Source organism: Sinohyriopsis cumingii, chromosome 3 (genome assembly GCF_028554795.1).
Source record: "Sinohyriopsis cumingii isolate HCF-2022 chromosome 3, ASM2855479v2, whole genome shotgun sequence".
In the NCBI taxonomy this organism is placed as follows: domain Eukaryota; kingdom Metazoa; phylum Mollusca; class Bivalvia; order Unionida; family Unionidae; genus Sinohyriopsis; species Sinohyriopsis cumingii.
In genome coordinates, this window is record NC_142963.1 from 129,087,357 (window position 1) to 129,111,309 (window position 23,953).

Genomic DNA, 23,953 nt, shown 5'->3' on the forward strand with positions numbered 1-23,953 from the left:
ATTTTCTTTGTTCCTGGTAAAGATTTTAATTTGACATATTTAAGAAACCTTTATTGAAACCAGCAAGCATTCGCAATGTCATTAAAAGTAGATAACTTTGTTTTTAATCCTACACAGAAACGGTCAGAGTCTTTGAAAAGGACGAGTTGCTTGAGCTTGCCAGACATTATGATCTTTTTAAAGTGAAAGCATCTTAGCAACACTGGAGATAGAGAATATTTTAATTCAGTATTTGGCAGGAAAGGAAAATATGGATGATAGTGCTTTGGGTTTAATAAGTCTGTCTCTGGTTTTGATAAGAAATAACGGAATAGTCTTAAAATAAACTGATGGAATTGGAATTAACAAAGCTTCATCTGCAGAATGAAATAATTGAAATGCAAATTCAGAAAGTGGAAATGGAAAAGCAAATGCAAATGCAGAGAGAGAGAGAAGGGAGACAGAAAAAGAGAAATACAAATGCAGAAAGAGTAAAAGGAGAGGCAAATGCAAGAGAGAGAGAGAGAGAGAGAGAGAGAGCGAGAGAAATAAAACGGGGAGAGAAACAGGAAAGAAGAAATATAGAATAAATTAAAAGAATTAGAACTGGCGCATGGAGCACACTCCCCCAACCCACACCCGTTTACACACAAGTTCAGATTTTGATATTACCAGAATCTAGCATGAGATGAAGTAGTAAACTGAAGTATATATGGGATTTGGTAATCCATAACGAGGGGATCAATCTGACTCCCATCTATGTGAGCAAACAACTTTTAGTTTTTATAGCAAAAGGTATAGCTTCAGAGGGCTGGATCTGCAAGGTAGTGGTCCTACTTCCAAGATATCATGATCAGGTAACATATTTGAAGAAGAAATTCATCATTATTTAAATTGTCAAAAATTTAATCTTTTAGACATTTCTTGTGACTAGTACAAGCAGCTGCATTGTCTTTATAAGATATACACAGAAACTGATAATGAACCAGGTATATATACATATATTAGCCTTTAATTAAATAAAGCATAGTGTCTGATGGTAACTCAGATTATGCAGTCAGAATACAGTGTTAAACAGCAGCAGCTGCTGCATGAGAGGGGGTTGGGGTTAGGCAATGGGTGAAGACAAGCGCAGAAAGAAAATGTCGGAAGAGGAAATAAGAAACAAGTTCTGGATGAGACTGGTTATAATCAGTATTGCACATTATACACATAACATAAAAAGACATCTAGAAATCACTATCTGCTCCTTTGTCAACAACATGACCACGTACATATGCACTTGACCTCTCAAAATAATGCATTAATATGCGAGCAAAAAAAATCAGCCTTGATCTTTGTTTTGTAAAATATGTATTCCCGCACTGCAAACACTGCAGATCCAAAATGACAGTCCAAACAGATTAAAAACAGTATAAAAATTTGAAAAATGTCTATAACAGGATGATAATCTAATCTGGTCAACTACACATGCATACAAACTTGCAAACCGAATTTTATTTGTCTGCCTCATGTGATGTTAAAAATGTGGGGAAAAAATGACATAACGGTTTGAAAATATAATTTGGTCATCTACATATATGAATGCAAATATGCCTATCAAATTTTATTTGGATATCGCAAGTGGTTTCTGCTTAACTGTGCTAACAAAGTTTTTGACAATAACACACCAGGTCGAAAAATGTATCAAAATTAGAAAAAAAAATGGCTGCAATGACCTGAAAATAATGTCATCTACATGTGAATAGACATGTGACTAAGATATTTAACTCATCTTCCTAAAGTGGTCTTTTGCTAATTGTGCTATTGGAATGGCCTAAAAATCAAAATCTTTTTAGGTCATCTACTCTTGAGCATGATAAAGTGTGTAAAATTTCCTGTCTCTAAGTCCAATAGTTTCTGTGCTACTGCACCAAGATGTTTTAGAGAAGATATATGGTCTGGAAGCAGCAAAGGAATATGTCCCCCTTCAGCTGCAGCAAGAGGGAGGGATACAATAAATTATAATAGTGGTGCTTTGTAAGGTGTACTTGCTTCTGATCACAAATAAATATATTTTGTTGCCGCTGACTACGCCAGTAAGGGCTTCATGACATCTCAATGATCAACAGTATGTGCCAGATCATGTTTAATAGTTGTAGTCAAATACAGCACTCTCTATAATGTGGCATAGTGCATACTAAAGACTGGTTGACTACTGCCTTCTGTCAGAAGCAATACTACTGTTGCTCTCTCGATCAAATAAGCAAATTCTGAATTGGTATTTACCTTGAGAGTGATGGAACAGAAGAAATAATACAAATACCTGAAGGATGGGCAGCAGTAAAAAGTTAACATTTACTTTGATCACTATCTTCCAGTCCCAGGACAAGACCAGCAAATCATTTGTGGATCAAATTTAGGTCATGCTATGATAAGTTAAGATTTTGAAGTGGAGCAATTTATTAAATCAAATTTGGTTCAACATTAAGTTGCTCCTTGTATTTTTGTAACAATTCTTCAAGAAATATACATTCACTGCAAAATAACAATTGTAACCGGATGATATCATTCCTACAAAAATTACAACATGCATGATGCCTGCTGAATAAAACAGATTTCCACTAATGGGCAACTTTCTGTTAAGGCAAGGAAATACTTGTGTTTTATTTGAAGAAGAAGTAGACAAACAGAAACAATTATATTCTTAAACCATTGGGAAAACAAAATTCACTTGATGGGAATGACGTTCTACTGCCCAACAAGAATTATCATAAATCCATAATAACATAGCTGACAGTTTTTTTTAAATAAAACTTTTGTTTGTTAAAACCATATTTGATACTTCTGAGCAATAAAAATATCTGCAAGGTGGTCGACATAATAGCAATACCGAATGTAAGCTAAACACCACTTTCGTTTAGGACCAACTAGACATCATCAGAAGTATTTGATGAAAACTCTTAAGTCAATATAGCTATCTATTCACGGGGAGCAGCAATCAAATGATTTATCAAGATAGCCATCATAGAAGCTATATTGGATCAATATCACCACCATTTTCATATACAACCTAGTAGATATAATAGCAAGTGTATTGTGTATTGGTTAAAGCCTCATGTTAAGATAACCATCCAACCATAAGCAACAGCAATAACAATTTGACTGTTATAGTGGTCATATTGGATGTCAAATTGGCATCAATTTCATTTCAGACCAATCAGACATCATCAGATGTCTTCAGGTCAAAAAGAATACGACTTATCACTATGTGAAATAGCAATAGTAAGATTTTCAAAATGGTTGCTAAGACAGCCATATATATATATACATATATATGAAATGCCACAATTTTCATTTACAACCAGCAAGACCTCAAACTAAAAAAGGTTTTTGGTGAAAACCCCGTTAATATGACCATTCATCTAGGAAGAGTAGTGATAACGTTTCAAAGATGGTTACCAATATGGCCATATCTACCAGACATCATAAGAAGTTCAGTAAAAAAAAAACATGCTCATACCACAATCCAATAAGGAAAAGAAACAATAACAAGATTTTTAAAATAGCTGCATTGGTGGCCACAATGGATGTCCAGTAAGCAACATTTACATTTAGGAATAACTAGAGAATGAGATGAATGTTTGTGTAATTTTTCATCGCAATCCTCCAATTGGTTTAGGAGTTGTAGCAATAAAATAACTTTTGCTAACAGATGGATGAATCATCATCAATAGCCCTTCACATAGGTTCTTGTTGGCTATGACCAGTAGTACCCTACAGAATATCAAATCAGTACCACTTAGGATCAATATCGTTAGAAATCCTCTGGTGGAAACCAATGTCAATAACTTTCCATTCAGAAGTAGTGATAGCAATATTTTGAAGATAGCTGCAATATTAGATACGAGATTGTCACCATTTTGATATTAAAAAAATCAGCATGACGTTGTAAGAGTCTTTCAGTGAAAACCCTATGTTCATATGTCTATCTATTCAAAAGGAGTAGTAAAAACAAACTTTTAAAAATGGAAGTTGTGGAGTCCAAGCTGGATATCCCAGCAATACCATTTAAATTCAGGACCAACTGGAATTTGGGAAGAATGTATATGTAAAGTTTCATTCAATCCTCTGATTACATGTAATTGAGGAGTAATAATAACAAACTTGTACCACTGGATGAACAGATGTCAGATGGACATAAGGTCATCCCATAAGCACTTCTGCTCTCAGCTAGTAAAACTAAAAATCAGAAATGAAGTATCAACAACAATGCATCATCAGAACAGTACAATATAAGAACATATGTGAACCATAAGGATACATTTCTTGATAATGCTATATCAATGAAGGCTGTTGTAATAAAAAGGTTGCACATGTCTTGAGTAAAAGAGATAATGTCAGCTACATGATTCTGGTGTTACCAGTTACAATGACTTCTAGGATCACTCAGAAAGGTGTGTTTGTGTGTTTATAACACATCAATGAACATGCACAAAAATGTGCACACATTTGCATCAAGACCTACATGTACATTAAAACAGTAGTGACAACAAATAGTAAAGAACATTTTCAGCTGGGCAGGTGAAGAAACAAATAATTGTAGCTTTAATATCAACCTATTTTCTAAATATTTCAAATCTTAAGACAATGGGCATATTATGTGTCAAATTTCAAAAGGTCATTTCTGAATTATAATGCATTCAATTTATAAAGTACAAAAATCAGGAAGTTCGGAATCTATTAGTATTTATGAGCATTTATGACTAATCGTAAGTTTATACACCATATAATGTTGGGTAATAAATGAAGCTCATACTTAAAAACCTCATAATTAGGACACTGACTACTACATCAAAGAACTAAACATGCTTGTAGAAGCATCAGGGAAATTCAGAACATTTTGTGATTTCAACTTTATCTGGCTCTCCAACTTACGTTTTACATCAAGTTTGAACTTGAGATTTATGTACCAAGTTTCAAAATTACCAGACATTGCCAGGAATTCATTTAAAGTATTTATGTTTGGAGACAAACTTAAGTCTAAAATCCAGCCACTGGACAGACTGAAATTAAAATCTTAAATTTGAACAATTAAATATTATATGTCAAGACCTAAATTTAAGACCTATGAAGTATTATAAAAACACAAACCTATGTAAACCATCCCTCCTGGCCTTAACATCAGATGCATTGAACCTACTTTACTTAGTCTAATAACTCATTCCAAACATATATGGACAATTAACATGCACAGTCTCTTGCTCAAAAATGAACTCACCAAGATTTGATGATATAATCCTATTAACCAAGTTTTATCCAAATTGGATGAGAAATATAGTTTTCAGATTTAATAAAGGCAACAAGCTCAACCAATCAGATGCAGATCATATTTTTGTGTGCAGACCTCACTTATTAAATACCTTGATAAAACCTCATCAGTATGCATAGAGCCTGCTAATAATCACAATCTTGCAATATTCGGATGATCCAAGACTATCTAACAAGTTTGATCAAAATCTGATCAGATATATAGTTCCTGGGGTGCTGACAAGCTCTATCAAATGCAAGATCATGTCACTGACATGCATGAATCTCACTTGAAAATTAACAAGGAGCAAGATCTTATTTAGTATATGTAATACAAAAATAAACTGTCTTTAGAGTGCTAGAAAATCCAGCCAATCAGCTGCAAGATCATCTCATTTGCATGTGGCACTTTTTGTATTATTGAATGCAACTCAGCCCATATGTCAAGTTTGGACATATACATATCAGAAATATAGTTTCCCAAGTGGTAATAAGCTCATCCTGTCAGATTAAGATCCTCTCATTAATACATCTACATCTCAATCATAATAAAATCTAAGTCTCACTGATAATAAAATGAAGGCCTATTTACAAATATTTCTGTTTCTCGAAATAGTTGATTAAGTGTTGACAAGCTAAGTCAATCAAACACAAGATCACTTCATTAATGTGTGAATTTCACTCATAAATGTACTTGAACAAGATCCTGATGATTTCAGTTTATATCACCTTTCATGACGTGTGATCAGATATTATGCTAATTATTCAGCTTTTCTGTGATCTCGATGATACAAGCCCATATTCGAAGCCTGATTAAAATCCAATCAGAAGCATGGCTTCCAGAGTGGTAACACACTCAGTTAATCAAATACAAGATCATCTCATTAATGATATTAGCCCAAATTCCAAATCTAATTGCAATCAGTTCAGAAATGTTCTCTCCAGAGTGGGAACAAGTTCAGCCAATGAGATGTAAGATCTCAATACTATGCATCTATCTCACTCATCATCAATGTCTGCCTAAATTTTGATGATAATGCATTATCTCTTTACTATACATCTCACTCATTATCAATGTCTGCCTAGATTTTGATGATACAAGCTTACTGTCAAACTTTGACAAACACTAAATCAGAAATACGATTTGCAAAGTAGTAACAAGTAATGGCTGATGGATCGATGATGGAGGACCATAATCTTGCTTGACCTTACAACCTGGTCAGCTAAAAAAATATCTGCATTTTTATACATTATAAGTAACAATTGTCATATAAAACACCTGTAAAACAAAGCCTTACTCGAAAAGCTCAAAATATATGTGTGTTGAGGGTACAACTTAATTTAATGATGTAATACTTTCCTGTCAGTAAACTGGGACAGAATTACTGCCATCCTTATAAAAAAATTTCAGTTCATCCTCCAACAAAGTTCTGGAAAGAACCCAGTACATGACACAGATACAGTCTACAAGCCAAGTCACTGGCACCACAGTCCTCATCTTAAATGAAATGAAAATAAATGCCTTTCCTTTGGTGAACCAAGGAACAAACGTTGAAAGAGAAAATCATGTGATTGTCAAAATGCAGCCTTCAAGACATCCTCCAAGAATAAATGAGTTTGATAGGCCCACATGGTAGCAATGTCTCAAACCATATGGAATTTTACCCTCATGAATGAAAGGTCCCTGACAAAGGATCAAGATCTTATTTAGTATATGTAATACAAAAATAAACTGTCTTTAGAGTGCTAGAAAATCAGCCAATCAGCTGCAAGATCATCTCATTTGCATAAGGTGAGCTTGTCATTTAGTATTGCTGCAAACAAGTCCACCCATGGACCCACCTACCCCAGTCTAAACATGGAGTCCACCATGTATTGGTGCAGCAACTGCTCTGTGATAAATACCTTGAAATTCCTGGACATTCTTCTTGCCTGGGATGTTATGACCTTGGATAGCAATTCTCTCCGAGGTTTGCCCAGTGTGGAGGTTCTGAGAATTCTACACGAGAAGGTGCATGTATGCCAATTTGATGTCTGACATACAATATGATGTGCTTTTGATGGAGACAAAACAGAGAGCTTTCGTATAATGTAGACACACCCATGTCTAGTTTGGAGTATTGTTCTCGCTTTGAGATTATGTTTAGGATTGATTTTTCTATGGACCTCATACCCTGAAGAACTTTTCCTTCTGGTTCCAAGTGTTTGACCTACCCCAAATCTAATGGATGCATGAATAGAATGGGATGAGTACTCCAGTCTGAAACCAGTCCTGATTTTCCCACCAATTCAAGTGATGGTGAAAGTCCAGTATTTAATAACTCTGAGCTGTTAGGGGGGTTCCTGTGTGGTTTCCAGTTTGCTAGGAGAAGAAACTGGAGATGATGCAAGTGATGCCATCCTGAGATAACCAGGTTCACAGTATATTTCAAGGTCCTCAGAAGAGACAGATATAGTCAAATTGATAAATGGTTCATGGCTCTCTGCAATTCCAACAGGGACAGGATACTGTACACTCTGTTCCATAGGATATGGCCTAATCCCTTATTTGTTGAGTAAATTCCACTCTATTTACACCAAATCCTTTGATGGGACAAGCCTTGATTTCTCTTGTTGGGGACTAAGAGACTCAAAGTGGCTATTGTGAAATAATCAGCATTCAAAATACTAGAAGATGGGAATGTCTAGTGATTTTAGGTAGGGTAAATGACTGACCACTAGTGGATGTGAGGGACTGCATTATTTGTCCCGCATGTCTGGGGAAGCCAAAACAGGGATGGGAGGATTCCACCTCCAGAGAAGCAACCCAAAGTAGGTTCTTTCCAATAAGATCTAGGAAGTGTCCAGAGCCATATCCACATAAAGGTAAAGCAACTCTTTTGATCGTGTCTTTGGCATTAACAGAGCACACCGATATGTTATGGTGACTGCTTCTAGCAAGTGCTGAAGCACAAGTGGGAAGTGGTTCTTCCTTCAGTGAGCTAGGTAAGCTGTAGATGTATGATTGGTATGTAAGGCTATGGTAACCAGTGATCTAATCTTAACCTCTAAAGCCTCCAGTGTCTTAACTGGGAGGTGGGAAGTAGAAGGGCCAAGCGAGGTCGTGAACCCTGCATGGATGCTGGGGTGGGGGGAATCAGGGGCACAATGTGGAATGAGATCTGATGAGCAACATCTTTATTAAAAGGTATGTGCATAACTAACTTAAGCATTTAAATGATCTTATACCACTTCTTTGACAACAAATATAAAAAGTATCTGCATGCTGAAATTAGTTTGATGTGCTGGTAAATATTTCTTCTCTGCTTCTTATCACTCTGCATCTTCAAAGCCTCTGAAACCATGAACTGACTTTGAGAATTTGTGTGATTAATCATTGTTTAGTGAGAATCCTGTGGCCTGGCTGCATCTATGACCCTGTCACTAACTGCAGAGACCAAAGGTTTCAACATAGGAGTCGGAAAAGAGGGCTGACTACCCCTTATGATATTTAGCTGCCCCAGAAAAAGCTCTCTGACACTGGCTTTGTGGAAGCACAATAACAGGTTCAGGTAGCTCTCAACAGTCTATCCAAACTGGAGAATTTTTATGTCTTCTGAACCCAAGACACAACTCCCCCACCAAAACAAAAGGGGTGCATGTGAACGTTAACCTGAAATTCTTAACAACAAATGCCTGGAAAACATGCAAGAAAGCTTAAAATGTCACAAACAAGACTTAAGGATTTCAGAAAATAACCCATGAAAAATACAGAAACCTGTATAATTTGCTCTATGCATGATTTAACATACTCAAAAAAAGATAAGGACTATGGCACAAGTGCCAGTGTCTTGGGAACCGATTGGGTTTGTGTTATTTTCAGAACTTTCTATGGAGGGTCATCCATGGGATGAATTCATATTATAAGGATAGGGTAATTCCATCCAGAATAACAAGCTATGCAATATTAAATTACATTTTAAGTCTTCAGTATATTCATGTTTAACATATTTTGCCTTAAACCTCAGCAATCAAACAACTGTCCAAAAGTCTAATGTATATTTTCACATCTTAAATACATGTTGGAATATATTGCATCTATAAGTGCTCTGTTACTAAGTGCAAAATTTTAAAGAAATCAACAAGAACTCAGGTACAATAATGTACCACATCACACTGTTATCAAAACTGCCAAAAATTAAACAAAATATAACTTGAATCGTTACAAAAATGCAAAACTAAAGCACATATAAATTAAGGTTTGATTGTTGTGGACACCATTTCATTTTATTACATACCATTAACCCACTTTATCATTAACACAGTCAATTCAGTGTTATTGATAGTCAATACTCTGTTTATTGATGGTCAATACAGTGTTAGTGATGGTCAATTCAGAGTTATTCATGGTCAATACACTGTTCCTGATGGTCAATACAATGTTAGTGATGGTCAGTTCAGTGTTATTCATGGTCAATTCAGTGTTATTCATGGTCAATACACTTACTGATGCTCAAAATTCTGTTATCGATGGTCCATTCAGTGTTATTAATGGTCTATGCATTTCATGGCTGTTGCAAACAAGGAATTTCAATACACCATGTTCAATTTGTGTGGTGACCCTTACTGCAACCACAAAATTAAATTTTCTTAACATGTTTAGTTTTGATATATCTTTGAGTCAACTCAATAAATTATCCTGGATAAACTCCTAAACAGTTTTTAATACATTTTTAATGACCATTTAAAATTTTTGCTTAATACTGCAATAGTAAAAAATTGATGCTTTATAGGAATCAACACATAGGTCTTGCTCAGTAGATTTAAAAGTATTAATCTAGTGTTAACAAGTCGTGATGTGCACAGGATCATGGTGCTGGTCCTAGTCATTGCACCAATCACCTATAGGGAGAACATGGTTGAAATTATGATTTAATCCTTGTCATTGATTGTTCAATGTGTATGGACAACTAGTTGAAATAGATGCATACAGAAAAGATTTCTAACAGAAAAATGTTAAAACCTGTTATCAATAAATTGAAATATTTATATTTCCAAAACTTTAATTAATAGTAATCAAAAATGACAATGAAATTGTTTAAATTTGTCTAGTAATTTGTGTGCTTTTTTAATTTTCATGCCAGTCAAGTGCTCTTTGACTGACAATAAAACTGAATAAACATGAAAACTAAAGTACCAATCTAAAAATGTTCATGCTAACAAAATTAAAAAGTTTTTGTGATAAATAACATTTCTATCAGAGGTATATGGGAACATACATAAATTACAGATGCAAGGAGGGGTTGGGAGGGGGAGGGGTTCTACAAAAGCATGTCTGCATATGGGGAGGAAGTTACCGTTAATAACTATATATGTTCTGCACCATCGGGGTGGGGTGGGGGGCAATATACATCAGATGCATAACCTCCTTTATTACAAGAATTTTATGCAAATTGTCCACAGGGTATGATGCTGTTATCTAAACAAAACATTAAAACTTAAAACTGTTTATTTTTAACAAACATATTAAACTTATCTTTCAAAGTTTGATCATCCCAGCTATTGTTGGAAGGGGGATGGGTAATGCACAAGATATGTACGCAGGGGTGGGGTGGGGTGTAGAAACTGGACAATGTTTTCAGTACATATTTTATGGTCATCCCGTATCCAATACCAACAAACTGTAAAATTCTGAAACACCAGAAAGAAAGAACACCCAGAACTATAAACTAAAGATGCAACTCGTTACAAATATTGGCACTTTTTAATTTTCATGCAACATTTGAGAAATCATGCTATTTCTTAAGTTTCAGTATTATAAATACTGTACAAAACATGTGACCACTTCTCTACGATAAAATATTACTCAACATTTTGAGCAACAAAATGTTATTCCCGATTTGGCAATATTCGTCAAAGCCGAACAATGCTTCTTTTTAACTGGTCAGATTCGTTATAGAATAAGAACTGCAGTTACGTCAGTTTTTATTATGAACAGGCTACCTACCCAATGAGTTTCAAATTTTCTCTTTAAGTGTTACATTTTCCATAGGAATTGTGTGCATTAGATATATTGTGAAGAAGGTAATTAAAGATACTAATACTCTTAAAATTCTATCACATAATGAATGATGTCTATTTAAAACATGCAGATTTCCTTCAATCAAAGAATGTGCTGAACATTTTATGTAATACTTAAAAGTACAGAACAATGTTGCATATTGGTACTTCAATAAGAACTGTAGGTTTATCAAATGAGAAGACTGAATAATTACAATGATAGGAAATGTATTATAGTGACCTAATTTGGTCCCAAAAATATGACTATGCCCAAGTTATATTTTGAAGAAAACTGTGAAGTCAAAACTCTAGGGTGGTACTTCAACTTTGTTAAGTGGATGCCCAATAAGGACTACTATTTTTCATGTCTGGAACAATTATAGTGCAAAACACTACTCAACAACAGCTGGGGAATTTAAAGAATCATGCAGATTAGTATAATGGTTACACTCAATGAGCAGCATAGTACTTTGAGCAAATCTAACGATAAGCCTCACACTCTGACATTTATGTACATGTCCACATATGCTACAAAAATCTACAAGCACATGCCCAAGTGAATATAAGGCCTGAATCATAGAAAAACAAATCCATCCTTCTAAACAACAGAAGGACTGAGGTATAGCAGATAAATATTTTCTTCTTAGAAAGGAAGGAGAATGGTAAAAATCATCTTCACTTATAAATCCATTAGTACACACAAAGGAACATTAAACTTGCAGACTGATTTATGTCCATCACAAGATGCCAGGTTCATATGGATAATGGTTATCAATTATTCATCTTTAAAACTACACATCAATTTCTTTCATTCAAACATGTTTACAAGTCAGGTCCAACTTCAAACTGCATAAAACCAGATCTGCTATCGCATAATGCACTGGCAGATCCGAGTCTATGCAGTTTTGTTACAAGTAAAAGAACAAATAACACAGACCATGCTCTGCCAGTACATTATGCAATGGGTCTATGCAGTCAGACCTGACTCATAAATAGAAACGGTACATTTATATTCAGACAATTAAGTGACATTGATGCATTTTTAGACAAGCTTTTTTTTAAAGATCGATTTGAATGCAGTGCTTTGTTTTCATATTTATAGGAGATGCAATAAAAGATCAAGATTGTTGACCATACAAGATCTACCAAATTTTACTACATAACTACCATTTTTATTTCAAATAAAAAAAAAAATTGGCCGTAAGTTTCAGAACATATGTTTGAATAAAATTACAGCAACCTTTTCCTCAGTTCTTCTCAGGGAGACATGCAAGCAAGCTTTTGATATAGGTATGCAATCTTACCAGCCAAAAGGTTGACATAATCAAGAGGATTTCTGCTACAGGATCTATTCTAGAGAACATGATAGCATGATTCACATGAACACTGCACCCAAAAAAATCAACTGAGTGTGACAGTTCTGCCTCATTTTTGCAAGCTATACTTTGCATACTCATTAAATCTTTTACATTTTTTTATACAAAATTTGACTGATTTCCAAATCAGGGGAAATTTCCCCTTAAATTCTCAGTTCTATAATAGACCCTGCTGCTGACAGTTATAAATTAAATTCAGCTGAAGAAAATTTGTAGAATCACCCTTCCTAAGAAGCCCTTTATAAGCTTCACCTTTAGATTACACAGTTCTGTAGGGATAAAAAAAATAGTTGAATTCGTAAAACACATGTAAGCAACATAAGAGAGCAGGCTTTCTACCGACATATGCATGTAGACAAGCAAACAAACAATATAAAAACAAGCTCCTGAAAATTACAGCCATTTTCACATTTTCTTTTTAAAACTATTTAATACTTGAATCTATATTATTTTCCTGTACAATTCTACCAACAGTATTTACAACCCAGTTTAATATTGTGGAATCAATTTCATACAATAACAGTATTTACAGACTGAATTCAATTTAATAAATTAATTCTCTGGATTGTATCAATGGAAGAAATAATTAAAAATCTCCCTAATAATTTGAATACATGACTCCCACACATCACAAGGCTTGGCCTTGTATTCTCATGCTAATTATCTTGGACTTTATTTTACAATTAATGAATATCATATGGCATAATGGATGGGTTTGCAACACGTCAACCTATCATCATACAAATCAGGAATTCTAACATCAATTTTTGGGAATGAAGGTGACACATCTAAAACAGATTTTATATTTTAAAAATAACAGCTTTTTCCTGTTGTGCCCAAAGCCTTTCTTTTTCATAACTAAACAAGAAGCAGGCTATGCTATGCATGTCAAGAGCTTTTGGTAAATTAGCATTATACATATAACAGCATTATACATATAACAAAAATTCTATCACTGAGCTTAATATAGACACAAACAGCCCCCATTGTGATCACTATTCTGAGCTTCCACCATGGTGGGCTTGATAATTACCAATTATCTATTATCTTAAAAACTTATTTTAAGATATTCTTCATTGCAGTGCCATTTTGCAATTTTCGCACAGAAAGTGGAAGGTGATGAATAATAATACTAGAAATTTCACTCCGTTTCGAATATGTGTTTGGGTAGTGACCACATGCACCCATTCTTCAAACATGAGTCATTTGCAGGGTTTGTTTATTTGACTGGCCAAAGAGAATTTCCAGGAATTTGATAAAAGACAATGTCTTCCTGCTAACTGCAAATTGCTGAAAATATCTGTTATTTCTGAGCAATAAGAAGAGTTTCCAAGTAGCCACCATGTCACCTATAATGACTGAAAGCTCTGTGTCAATTCTCATATAGGACCAGCTAGACATCATCAGAAGTCTTGTGGTAAAAATCCCATATGAATATGACCATCCATTCAGGAAGAGAAATGATACCAAGATTTTCAAGATGACTGACATAGTGGCCATACTGGATGTCAAATCTGCACCATTTTTATTTCGGACCAACTAGACTTAATAAAATGTCCTTTGCTGAAAATCCCATGTCAATATGATCATCCATCCTGGAATCACAGTATAAAGATTTTGAGGTCAGGCTGGCACCATTTTTTTTCAGGACAAAATAGACATCATAATGAGTCTTGTGATGAAAATCCATGTCAATATGACTTTCCATTCAGGATTAGTACCAAGAAAAACCTAGGATTTTCATCTTAGACATCATACCGGTACCATCTTCATTTATGACCAACAGGACATATTATGAGGTCTGATTGTGAAAACCCAATTATGAAAGAACATTTTTAAGTAAAGTATGTTTCTCTGAGAATACTTATCCAATCACTTTGCATTAGGAATATTAGTCTGCTACCTAGCGAATTCAGCCCTACTAAAAGATGAAAATTATCTTTTCTGGTCTATCTCATATAAACAAAAGGCAATACCTCTTGCCATTACCTCCTCATGCCACCACCAAGTGTCACAAGACTTTAGAAGAGTGATATACTAACAAGGAAGTTCACATAGTGGGGTGGTTGTGAGGGTTTTAATGTGATTGGGTAAGTATTCTCGTGGAAACATAATTTACTTAAAAATCTGCTTTCTCCTCTGAATATGTTCCCCACTCACATTAAATTAGGAGAATAATTAATAGGAGGAGGGGATGCTGAGTATCCTCTACCTCAGGTATCTTTCTAGGGAATGATGGTTGGCTCTCCATGTAAATGATAGCCCATTGCTAATTACATAAGCAACACATCCTGGAGTAACTTTACCTGTGACCCTTACATACAGTTAGGAAGATGAATAATTAAATCTTTTTACCTACAAAATTTCACCAGTGAAATTTCAGTGAAACTAACAGGCCATACTGCAGCTACAATTAATCTAACTGGGTCTGGTGTCTGTGCTGCTGCCACCATATCAACCATGTGTAAGGTTTTCCTCCGCAATGCTAAATATTTGAGACAAAAACTCGAGAATGGTGACTCTGCATGCCAGCCAAGCTTCTATTACATCTCAGATAGAAATGGTACATTCAAATACAAAAAAGTTCATTGAGATGGCTCCAAGCTTCTGAGCCATAATCTTCAGGAAATATGTCTTGTATGAGAGTAGCCTGAGCAAAGTGTGGTCATGAGGCATTAAGTGAATCAAATCGAACCACATTAAATCCCAGGATTGGTTCCATTTCGAAACACTGGGATTTTGGTTAATTGAGACCAAACAAGGGCTAATAGATCTGACAGGTCTTTATTATGCCCAAATATATGTCTGCCATGATACTGTCCAATATTTGGGCCAAATGTTTCTCCTCAAAGAGACATATACAAAGGTCAGTCAGTTGAGGGCCGGAAACATTCAGAGGGAAGATGTTATTGGTATGGCACCAGTCCTTGAAGACATGCCACTTTCCTTTATAACCCTTCAGAGTGAAGGGCCTGCTTGTTCTCAATATTCTCTCCACAATCAAAGGTTTAAATTGTCCATTGCAAGGCTGTCCTGACAAGAGCCAAACATGAAGAAAAGGATGGTCCAGGCAGGAATGGAACACCTGTGACCATTGTTGCTTGAGATGATCCGAGTTAGCCAGAATCTTCCTGGTCAGATCTATCACTAGATTGAGTAGACTGGTGACCTAGGACATGTCCCATCTGAAAGGGGCTATCATAATCATCTTGAAAATCTGCACACTTAAATTCCCTATTGTTTTCTGTATCAGGACCACAGGAGAGTAGGCAAATGCCCATAATCCTCCCAACTGATTGACAGTGCATCTATGGCCCAAGCTTTCGGTATGGAACTGGAGAGATGAAGAACAGTAAATGCGAGTCCACCTTGTCACAAAAGGTTGACACCCCCCACAGTACATAAATCCAAGTGAAAACCAACTGATGGAGAGACAATTCCACAATTCCACGTGAAGGTCTTGGCCTCTTCTGGATAGAGTATTGGCCAAGACAGTGAGTCTGCCAGAAATATGTCTGATTCACACACTGATATGGAGATTGTCACACCATCGCAGAAACTGCCAAATCAGAACACACAGGTCAGGTGATTTGGTGTCTCCCTGTTTGAGGAGATAGGTCACCACCAGAGAGTTGTTGGACCAAATGAGAACAATTCTGCCTGAGAGCTGACGACACCCTTCATTTCTAGGATGCTGATGTATTGAGGACATTCCCCAGGCTCCAAAATGCCGCTGATGGTACTATGTCTGGAACAGGTGGGTACCCCAACCGTGCATACTGGCATCGGTGCATAACATTATTTCTGCTTGGGGCTTCTCCAGTGGGATTCCCACGATCAGCCAACCTGGGTTTCACCAATGACACAGAAATATAAAATCTCAGGTGTGATCATGAGATTTGAAAAGAGGCACCATTGTGCTCGCAATGTTATAAAAAGATTGCCAAGCAGGATCAAGTCTGCTGCAACATTGAATAAAGTGAAGAGTTGCAAAACTCTTTAACTGAAATCCAAGTCCTGTTGGAAATGGACTCAACGATTATGTGAACATGATGAAGTCACACCAGATTCTGGTTGGTTAAAAATTCCATGCCCAGATGGAAAAAAAAATTGGGATTGACAAAGGTCAGACTTTTTCAAGTTCACCAGAAAGCCCAGATGATCTAAAAGGGAAAGACTATACCTGCCTTCGGGATATATAGAACTTACTATTCGTTTCTGGAAGATGTTGTCCAGGTATGCTGTCATCATTGAAGATGATACAGATTGGAACAGGATGACAACACAATCCATAATCTTTGTAAAACCCCATGGGGAGAACTCTGAACTGATAAATTGTGTCACAGTAAGCAAAATGGAAACATTTTCATAATATGTAATGGAGAAAGGGACGTGAAAATATGTCAGTCAGATAGAGACTGATAGCATACTCATCCTATTGAACAGGGAGGCAGATTAATCTTGCTACCTCCATCTTAAATTCTGGAGATGCAATAAACTGGTTGAGGCTACTCACATCAATGATGGGTTTCAACTTGCTATTTGCTTTCCAAATAAGAAACAGCCATGCATGAAACCCCATGGAATGTGATCTTTGCACAAGCAAACCATCTTTTCTTCTTTTTGATCCACACAATAAATCCAAAAGGAATGCTGGATGATTCAATAAAACACAATAATGCTTGGATTGCTGGAGTGTAAACTGTACGATGTTACCAGTATAGCTAAAAGTTAAACACTAGCAACACCTGGCAGTGGTATGGGGAGGTAAAGGGCAAGAGTTATTGCCCTTTGTCTATATGAGTTAGACAAGAAAATAATTTTCATCTTTTAGTAGGGCTGGATTCGTGAACTAGCAGGCTAATATTCCTAACGCAATGTGATTGGGGAACATATTCAAAGGCTAAAGTGAAGCAGAAATAACATATTTTCAAGATGGATACTATAATATAAAAAGTCTTTTATTGAAAAGTCCATGTTGATATGACCATGCATTCAGGATTAGTAATAACTAGATTTTCAAGATGTCCACCATGTTGGCCATACTGGATGTTTGAGCAGCATCAGTTTCATTTAGGACCAACTAGATCATGGAATGAATGTGTAAATTGTCATGGCAATCCTCCAAGCAGTCCAATAAGCTCTACATGTCTACAGGTACAGTTGAAAATTAACCTTCTATTCACACAACTCTGAAGCACGAAATGAAAGCTTAAGTTTAAAATTTCCAAATTAAGACAAATAAATTGGACTATACCTTCTTCAGTGATATTTTGATGAGTGGAAGCTTAAAAGACGTGTAAATTTTGATTAATTCAACTCTGATAAACTCCTCACAGTTCATACTCTTTCAGAATACATAATTGCCATTGTTTTGACATCTGGACCACCTAAGCATCAGTCCATCATCTCATGCAATTGCAAAAAAGCACCTGGACTGAATCCAACTTTCCATCTCTAATTACTGATTGCAATAAAATAAACTATTATGGATACCAAAAACACAAACATGTTCAGATGTGCTTCAATATGATGTTATCAGTATATTGTGATGTCTCTCACATACTACCCTGTAAGATCAACATCCATTTGCCCTGTCTCTGCAAGAGAATGTCCTGATGTTCTTTCTTTTAAAAGTATTAAATAAAATCTTCACATTTTGTACTAAAATAATTGTGGAGAAATGATGGCAGAAAATGAAGTATAAATTGTGTGAAGCAGCTATTAGTTTTTGTTGGGTGACATTTTACCGCCAAGTTTACAGCACTGTTTCTGTGGTGTTGTGAGAAGCATGCAACTTTAATTTTATAAAAGTTACTAATTGGCAAACTGTCAATCTTCAAGTCTGACTTTGAATTTATGCTCAAAGTTTAAAGAATCTTGGGACTAATCCCAAGATCTTAATCAATTTTCCAACTCAAACAAAGACTTGCAAGAACAGAATTCTCAAGGCTGATTCATTAATGTAAAATCCCTGACCAATAGTACTTGTTAAAACTATTTTCAAGTCCAACTCTGAGTGTGAGAACTGTTGTAATCTCAGCCTGGTTTCATCCTTTGCTTCATTAGTTTAAGAAGTATATAAAAAAGTCTCTTTCAATGTTAATTTTGTTTTGTTTTGTTTTTTCACATGGGTTGAGGTCAGGGTGGAGTATTGGTCAAGAATATATCATACTACAACACATATCACAGGCACACTTAATATATGGATCATATTCATGGATAACTATCAATCTCTGTCCGAGATCCAACAGACCTCTTAAAATATAGATTCTATACTAGACTTAAATAAACATTAAACCATTCTGCTATTAAGTGTGCTTTGCCATCGATGGACCTGTTTCCATCTTTATATATATGCCAATCTCAAGCCAAAAGTGACTAATGATGAATATACCACCAGTTTTATATATATATATATATATATATATATATATATATATATATATATATATATATATATATATATATATATATATATGTATATATGAAAAAGATTTCCATGTTAGCTCAGTGAAAGTCTCAACATAAAAGGAATTAAGAATACATGTTTTTCCAGTCCATCTATCTATTTTTTTCACAGTAAGACTGGGATATTATGAAAGACTTCGCAAGCTGCTCTATATTATGACACTGATTAAGACACTGATAACACATCCAGGAATATCACATATCAAGTGTATAGTGCTATGGAAACACAACAGCTGATTTGTTTCAGATTATGTGCATCTTTGATGAGTGCGGAACTGCAGACTTTGAGCATACAAGCCACTAGCACACATGTATGTTTCCTTCAGCTAAAACAGTCAACATCCTGTAACACTGGATCATAATCCCAGCATGGAACAGAAACCACACTACAGTATGAGCTGCCTTGAGGAAAGTAAAAGTGTTCTGGAACAATAACTTCCAGTTATTGTGTCTCATGTTGTCTGACTATTAACTGAAAAAAAGGGGAAAAGATGTTACTTGAGTTGAAAATGTATCAAAAACTATATGATTAGAGAGCACTTTTATTGCTTGCATCAAAAATCTGTTTTATGAGATTTTATTTGACTCAAACTCCCAGTCTATATTACTTTGAAAAAATTCTGATATTCACTGGACTTAAAATTTTGTAGAAACAAATCTATTATTGCAAATGCCAAATCATCACTGACACACATGCAACAAATTTAAATGAAATAAAAGGCTTTGTCTACATTAAAACAGATGTGTGATACTCAAAACATACATTTATTTATCCATGTAATAATATAAGTGTATATATCAGTGCCATCAATAAGCGAATGTATTCATGTGATAATCTAATCATAAGTGTAATAATTTATGATAATCTAAATCACACGCATATCCATTACGGGGATAATATGATCAATAGGTATATGTATTAGTGCAATAATCAAAAGTGTATTTATCAGTGTGACAATCTAATTTTAAGTGTATGCATTTGTGATACTTTTACCACAGGTGTATATGTTAGTGTGATAATCTAACCACAAGAATTCATTAGAGTGACAATCTAATCGCAAGTATATATCCTGTGACAATCTAATTAAAACCTTTACATAATAAGTGTATGTATTAGTCATAATCTAATCATAAATATATGTATTCACATAATATAATCATAAATATATGTATTCACATAATATAATCATAAATATATGTATTCACATAATATAATCATAAATATATGTATTCACATAATCTAATCATAAATATATGTATTCACATAATCTAATTATAAATACATGTATTCACATAATATAATCATAAATATATGTATTCACATAATCTAATCATAAATATATGTATTCACATAATATAATCATAAATATATGTATTCACATAATCTAATCATAAATATATGTATTCACATAATCTAATCATAAATACATGTATTCACATAATCTAATTATAAATACATGTATTCACATAATATAATCATAAATATATGTATTCACATAATATAATCATAAATATATGTATTCACATAATATAATCATAAATATATGTATTCACATAATCTAATTATAAATACATGTATTCACATAATATAATCATAAATACATGTATTCACATAATCTAATTATAAATATATGTATTCACATAATATAATCATATCCATGTATTCACTTGACAATCTTCTCACATTTTAAGTCTGATGTCTAATCATGAGTGTATTTATAAGTGTGATAATCTAATCACAACGTGCATGTAATAATGTGATAATCTAAGAATAAAAATATGTATTTGATCCAACTTAGCCCAAACTTGAAATGTGTATATGATAAAGCTTTACAGTAAATTCAAATAAATGAAACAGGGATATGAACACAGTTCTTCCTCCCTTACGTAACAGTTTGGCACTGCTTTCACTTGATTCTACCAAGCTCCTTTGAAGCTTGAAACAAATAAGTTTATGAAACAGTGTTCACCAGATCCCTTTTTTTTAATACAAATCCAAACCTTTAAGTATTAAAACAACTCAAAACCAAAACTGTCCAAATACAACACATCTTGAATGAACACAAATCCTGGGCCATTATCATGGCTCTTAATAGCTGAAACTAAGCAATCTTTTGAAGTGGCAAAGAAAATCGGAAACAGCAATTAACAGGAATACAGAGGATCAATACATTTTATACTGCACCAATTACAGACAATTCTCCACTTGGTACCATAAACCTTGGAGGTTGGTTGTCTTTTAGCAAAGTGATGCATCTAACAACCTGGTTCAAAAAATGGTTTTGCTGATTGATTGTTTTATATTAGAAAGGCATGAAGGTGGAGGAGTTGAGGAGTGGTGTATGCGAAGGATCACATGTGCTGCAACAGTATATCCGTCAGCGGTCATTTCCTGCTATCACTGAGCAACAGGTAAGTGAGATCATTGAACAAAGATCTCTTGGGCCACAGGGGAGATGTCAGGATGAGCTGTGACTTGGAAGTTCTTAAGGATGGGTGTGCAATTGATCCTACCTCAGTCTGAAGGGGTCCACAGCTCATGTCCTCTGGTTTGCCACTGGAGTCTTTGGTCTAGTAACAGAAAAGGTTTCAAAATTCCAAAAAGAGAGAAAGGTTAAGAGTGCGGCCTTGACGCCTGTAGTATGCTACAACGGATCAGTTGTCTGTTGCAGTTGACACACCTTTAAGTGCTAGAAAAACAACAGGAATTTCTAGACTGTTGATGTGGAGGGAAGATTCTTTCCAGGACCACCAGGACTGCAGGACTACTCCCCCAGCCTCTAGGTACATCTTCCAACCTGAATCTGAGGCATCAGTGTCAAGGATGAAGTGAGGTTTGCAAGCATGAATCAGAACTCCATTTCAGAAATCTGACCTGATTTTTCTACCAACTAAAGAGGTTCATAAAACTTGGATGCCAATGGGATCCTGACAGACAAGGGGTCCTTGTGAGGTTCATCTGAATTAAGAATTACAGAGACCATATATAAAGCCTAAGGGAAACAAGTACACCAGTCTTCAGAGTCCCTAGTAGAGACAAAAAAGAGATGAGAAAACAAAGATGTCTTCTCATCCAGTCCTTCCAAGAGTGCAAGTATTTGTGTCAGAGGTAATGCAGGCAGTTCACTGACAGGTGAAAAAGTTCATCCTCACATAAATGCAATTCCAAGAAGGAATAAGATGTGACTTTTGAAATCTTGCGGGCTGAGAGATGTGGATGAGAACGTAAGTATCCTGAGATCTACGGAGACTGTCCAATCAGCAGTATGGCAATCCTGACAGAGATGGTTGTCTTCATCTTGATCTGCTTTTTCACAAGGAATTTATTAAAATAGGTAAAATCAATGACAAGTTGAAACTTTACCCCTCTATTTGAAACCAAGAAAATCCAGGAATAAAATCCACAACATCTTGCGTTCTTCACCCTCTCTTCAGCATCCTTCCTTAGAAGGGACTACATCTCTTCTCACATAAATACCAATGAAGACTGGTGGAAAATAACAAGGTCATTGAAAGAATAGGGTCCCAGAAGTGAAACCAGTCACCAATGTTTTAGTAGAAAGGACCCATACATCATAGGTATCTGACCAAGCCTCTGAAAACAGCTTAATGTGGGGATAATGGGAAGAGGGGTAATTCACAGGACAGGGTGTTACTAATTAGGGCTATAACCTCATTCTTTAAGGAAGGGGAAGGGTCTCCGGATGTTCTCCTGCTAGAAGAATGATAGGCGGAAAGGGATTTTAAACTGGGACTGATTTTCAATTTTGATTGTTTCCATTTAAATTGCTTTGGAGAGGGAGCTGTAGAACTTTGAATGGGAGTGATTCTTCACTGGTTAAGCCTGGCCAGTGTTGCTAATCTCTTAAATCCTGAGAGGTCACTGTAGGAATCAGCCCCATAGTAAAGCATCTCAGCATTCATACAGCAGTCTGTAAGGTTTTTTTGGCTGCTATCAAACAAAATCTTAAGTGTTTTCAAGGCAGCATCCATTTTGAGATGAAGGAGATCTGCAATGAGCATGAAGACAGTGAGAATCAATGTTTTGATGTCTTGGTCATGGACTCTAACATGCTCTACAAAGCTTCTGGAGACAAATATTCCTCCTTCAACAGCCTGGAGGAGGCAGCCATTAAAACGTTGGCATGCAAGACTATGATAACTAGTGTCCAAGCGATCCATTCCAACTTCTTGACAGCCTTGACAAGGAGGCAGGTCCAGGTCCCTAAGGAACATTTTGGATTTGGAGGCACTCAAATCCAATTTAGGGTGCTTAAAGGACCAAAATGGACAAATATCCCCTGTAGATATTGGCTAAGACCACGGGTCAAAGAATAGAAGAGGCAATAGATGACCCTTTCTGCGGTCTGGCCCCTTCTTGGCCTTTAGACAATTTCAGAGTCAGATCGGGTTAAGTAGATTTTAAACTTACCAGAAATCCACATTTAAACCTCATTACTGCCTTACCAGAAGTCTACATTTAAACCTCATTACTGCCTTACCAGAAGTCACCTGATTCACTGAGTGGGACAACAGAGGTAAACTCAACTGATGAGAAGTACCAGATGTCACTGGTTCTTCCAAGAACTTGTCTGCATCCCAAAAAGTCTACTATTCACCAAGCTGTTTTAGCCCAGTCTGGGCTGTTTTATCATATCACTTTCCTAGAGAATGGGGTTTTCCTGACTAGTTTGTCACCATCCCATCTCTATTCAAGGGAGGTGATGAGACTAGCATATTCACAGACTCTCTATGGAGAAAGGGATTGGTAATGCTGTCTTTGCACCGGATGTATCAAG

General features: G+C 35.5%; 1 protein-coding gene across 1 annotated transcript in view; it reads right to left on the reverse strand.

Moving 5' to 3' along the window:
- Window positions 1-973: 973 nt before the first annotated feature.
- LOC149803827 (protein lin-54 homolog) overlaps window positions 974-23,953 on the reverse strand; it is a 113,547-nt gene continuing 90,567 nt past the window's right edge. Inside the window, exon 12 of the mRNA XM_089953645.1 lies at window positions 974-19,626. Coding sequence (XP_089809771.1) covers window positions 19,607-19,626 — 20 coding nt within the window. The 3' untranslated portion in view covers window positions 974-19,606. The remainder of the gene's footprint in view (window positions 19,627-23,953) is intronic.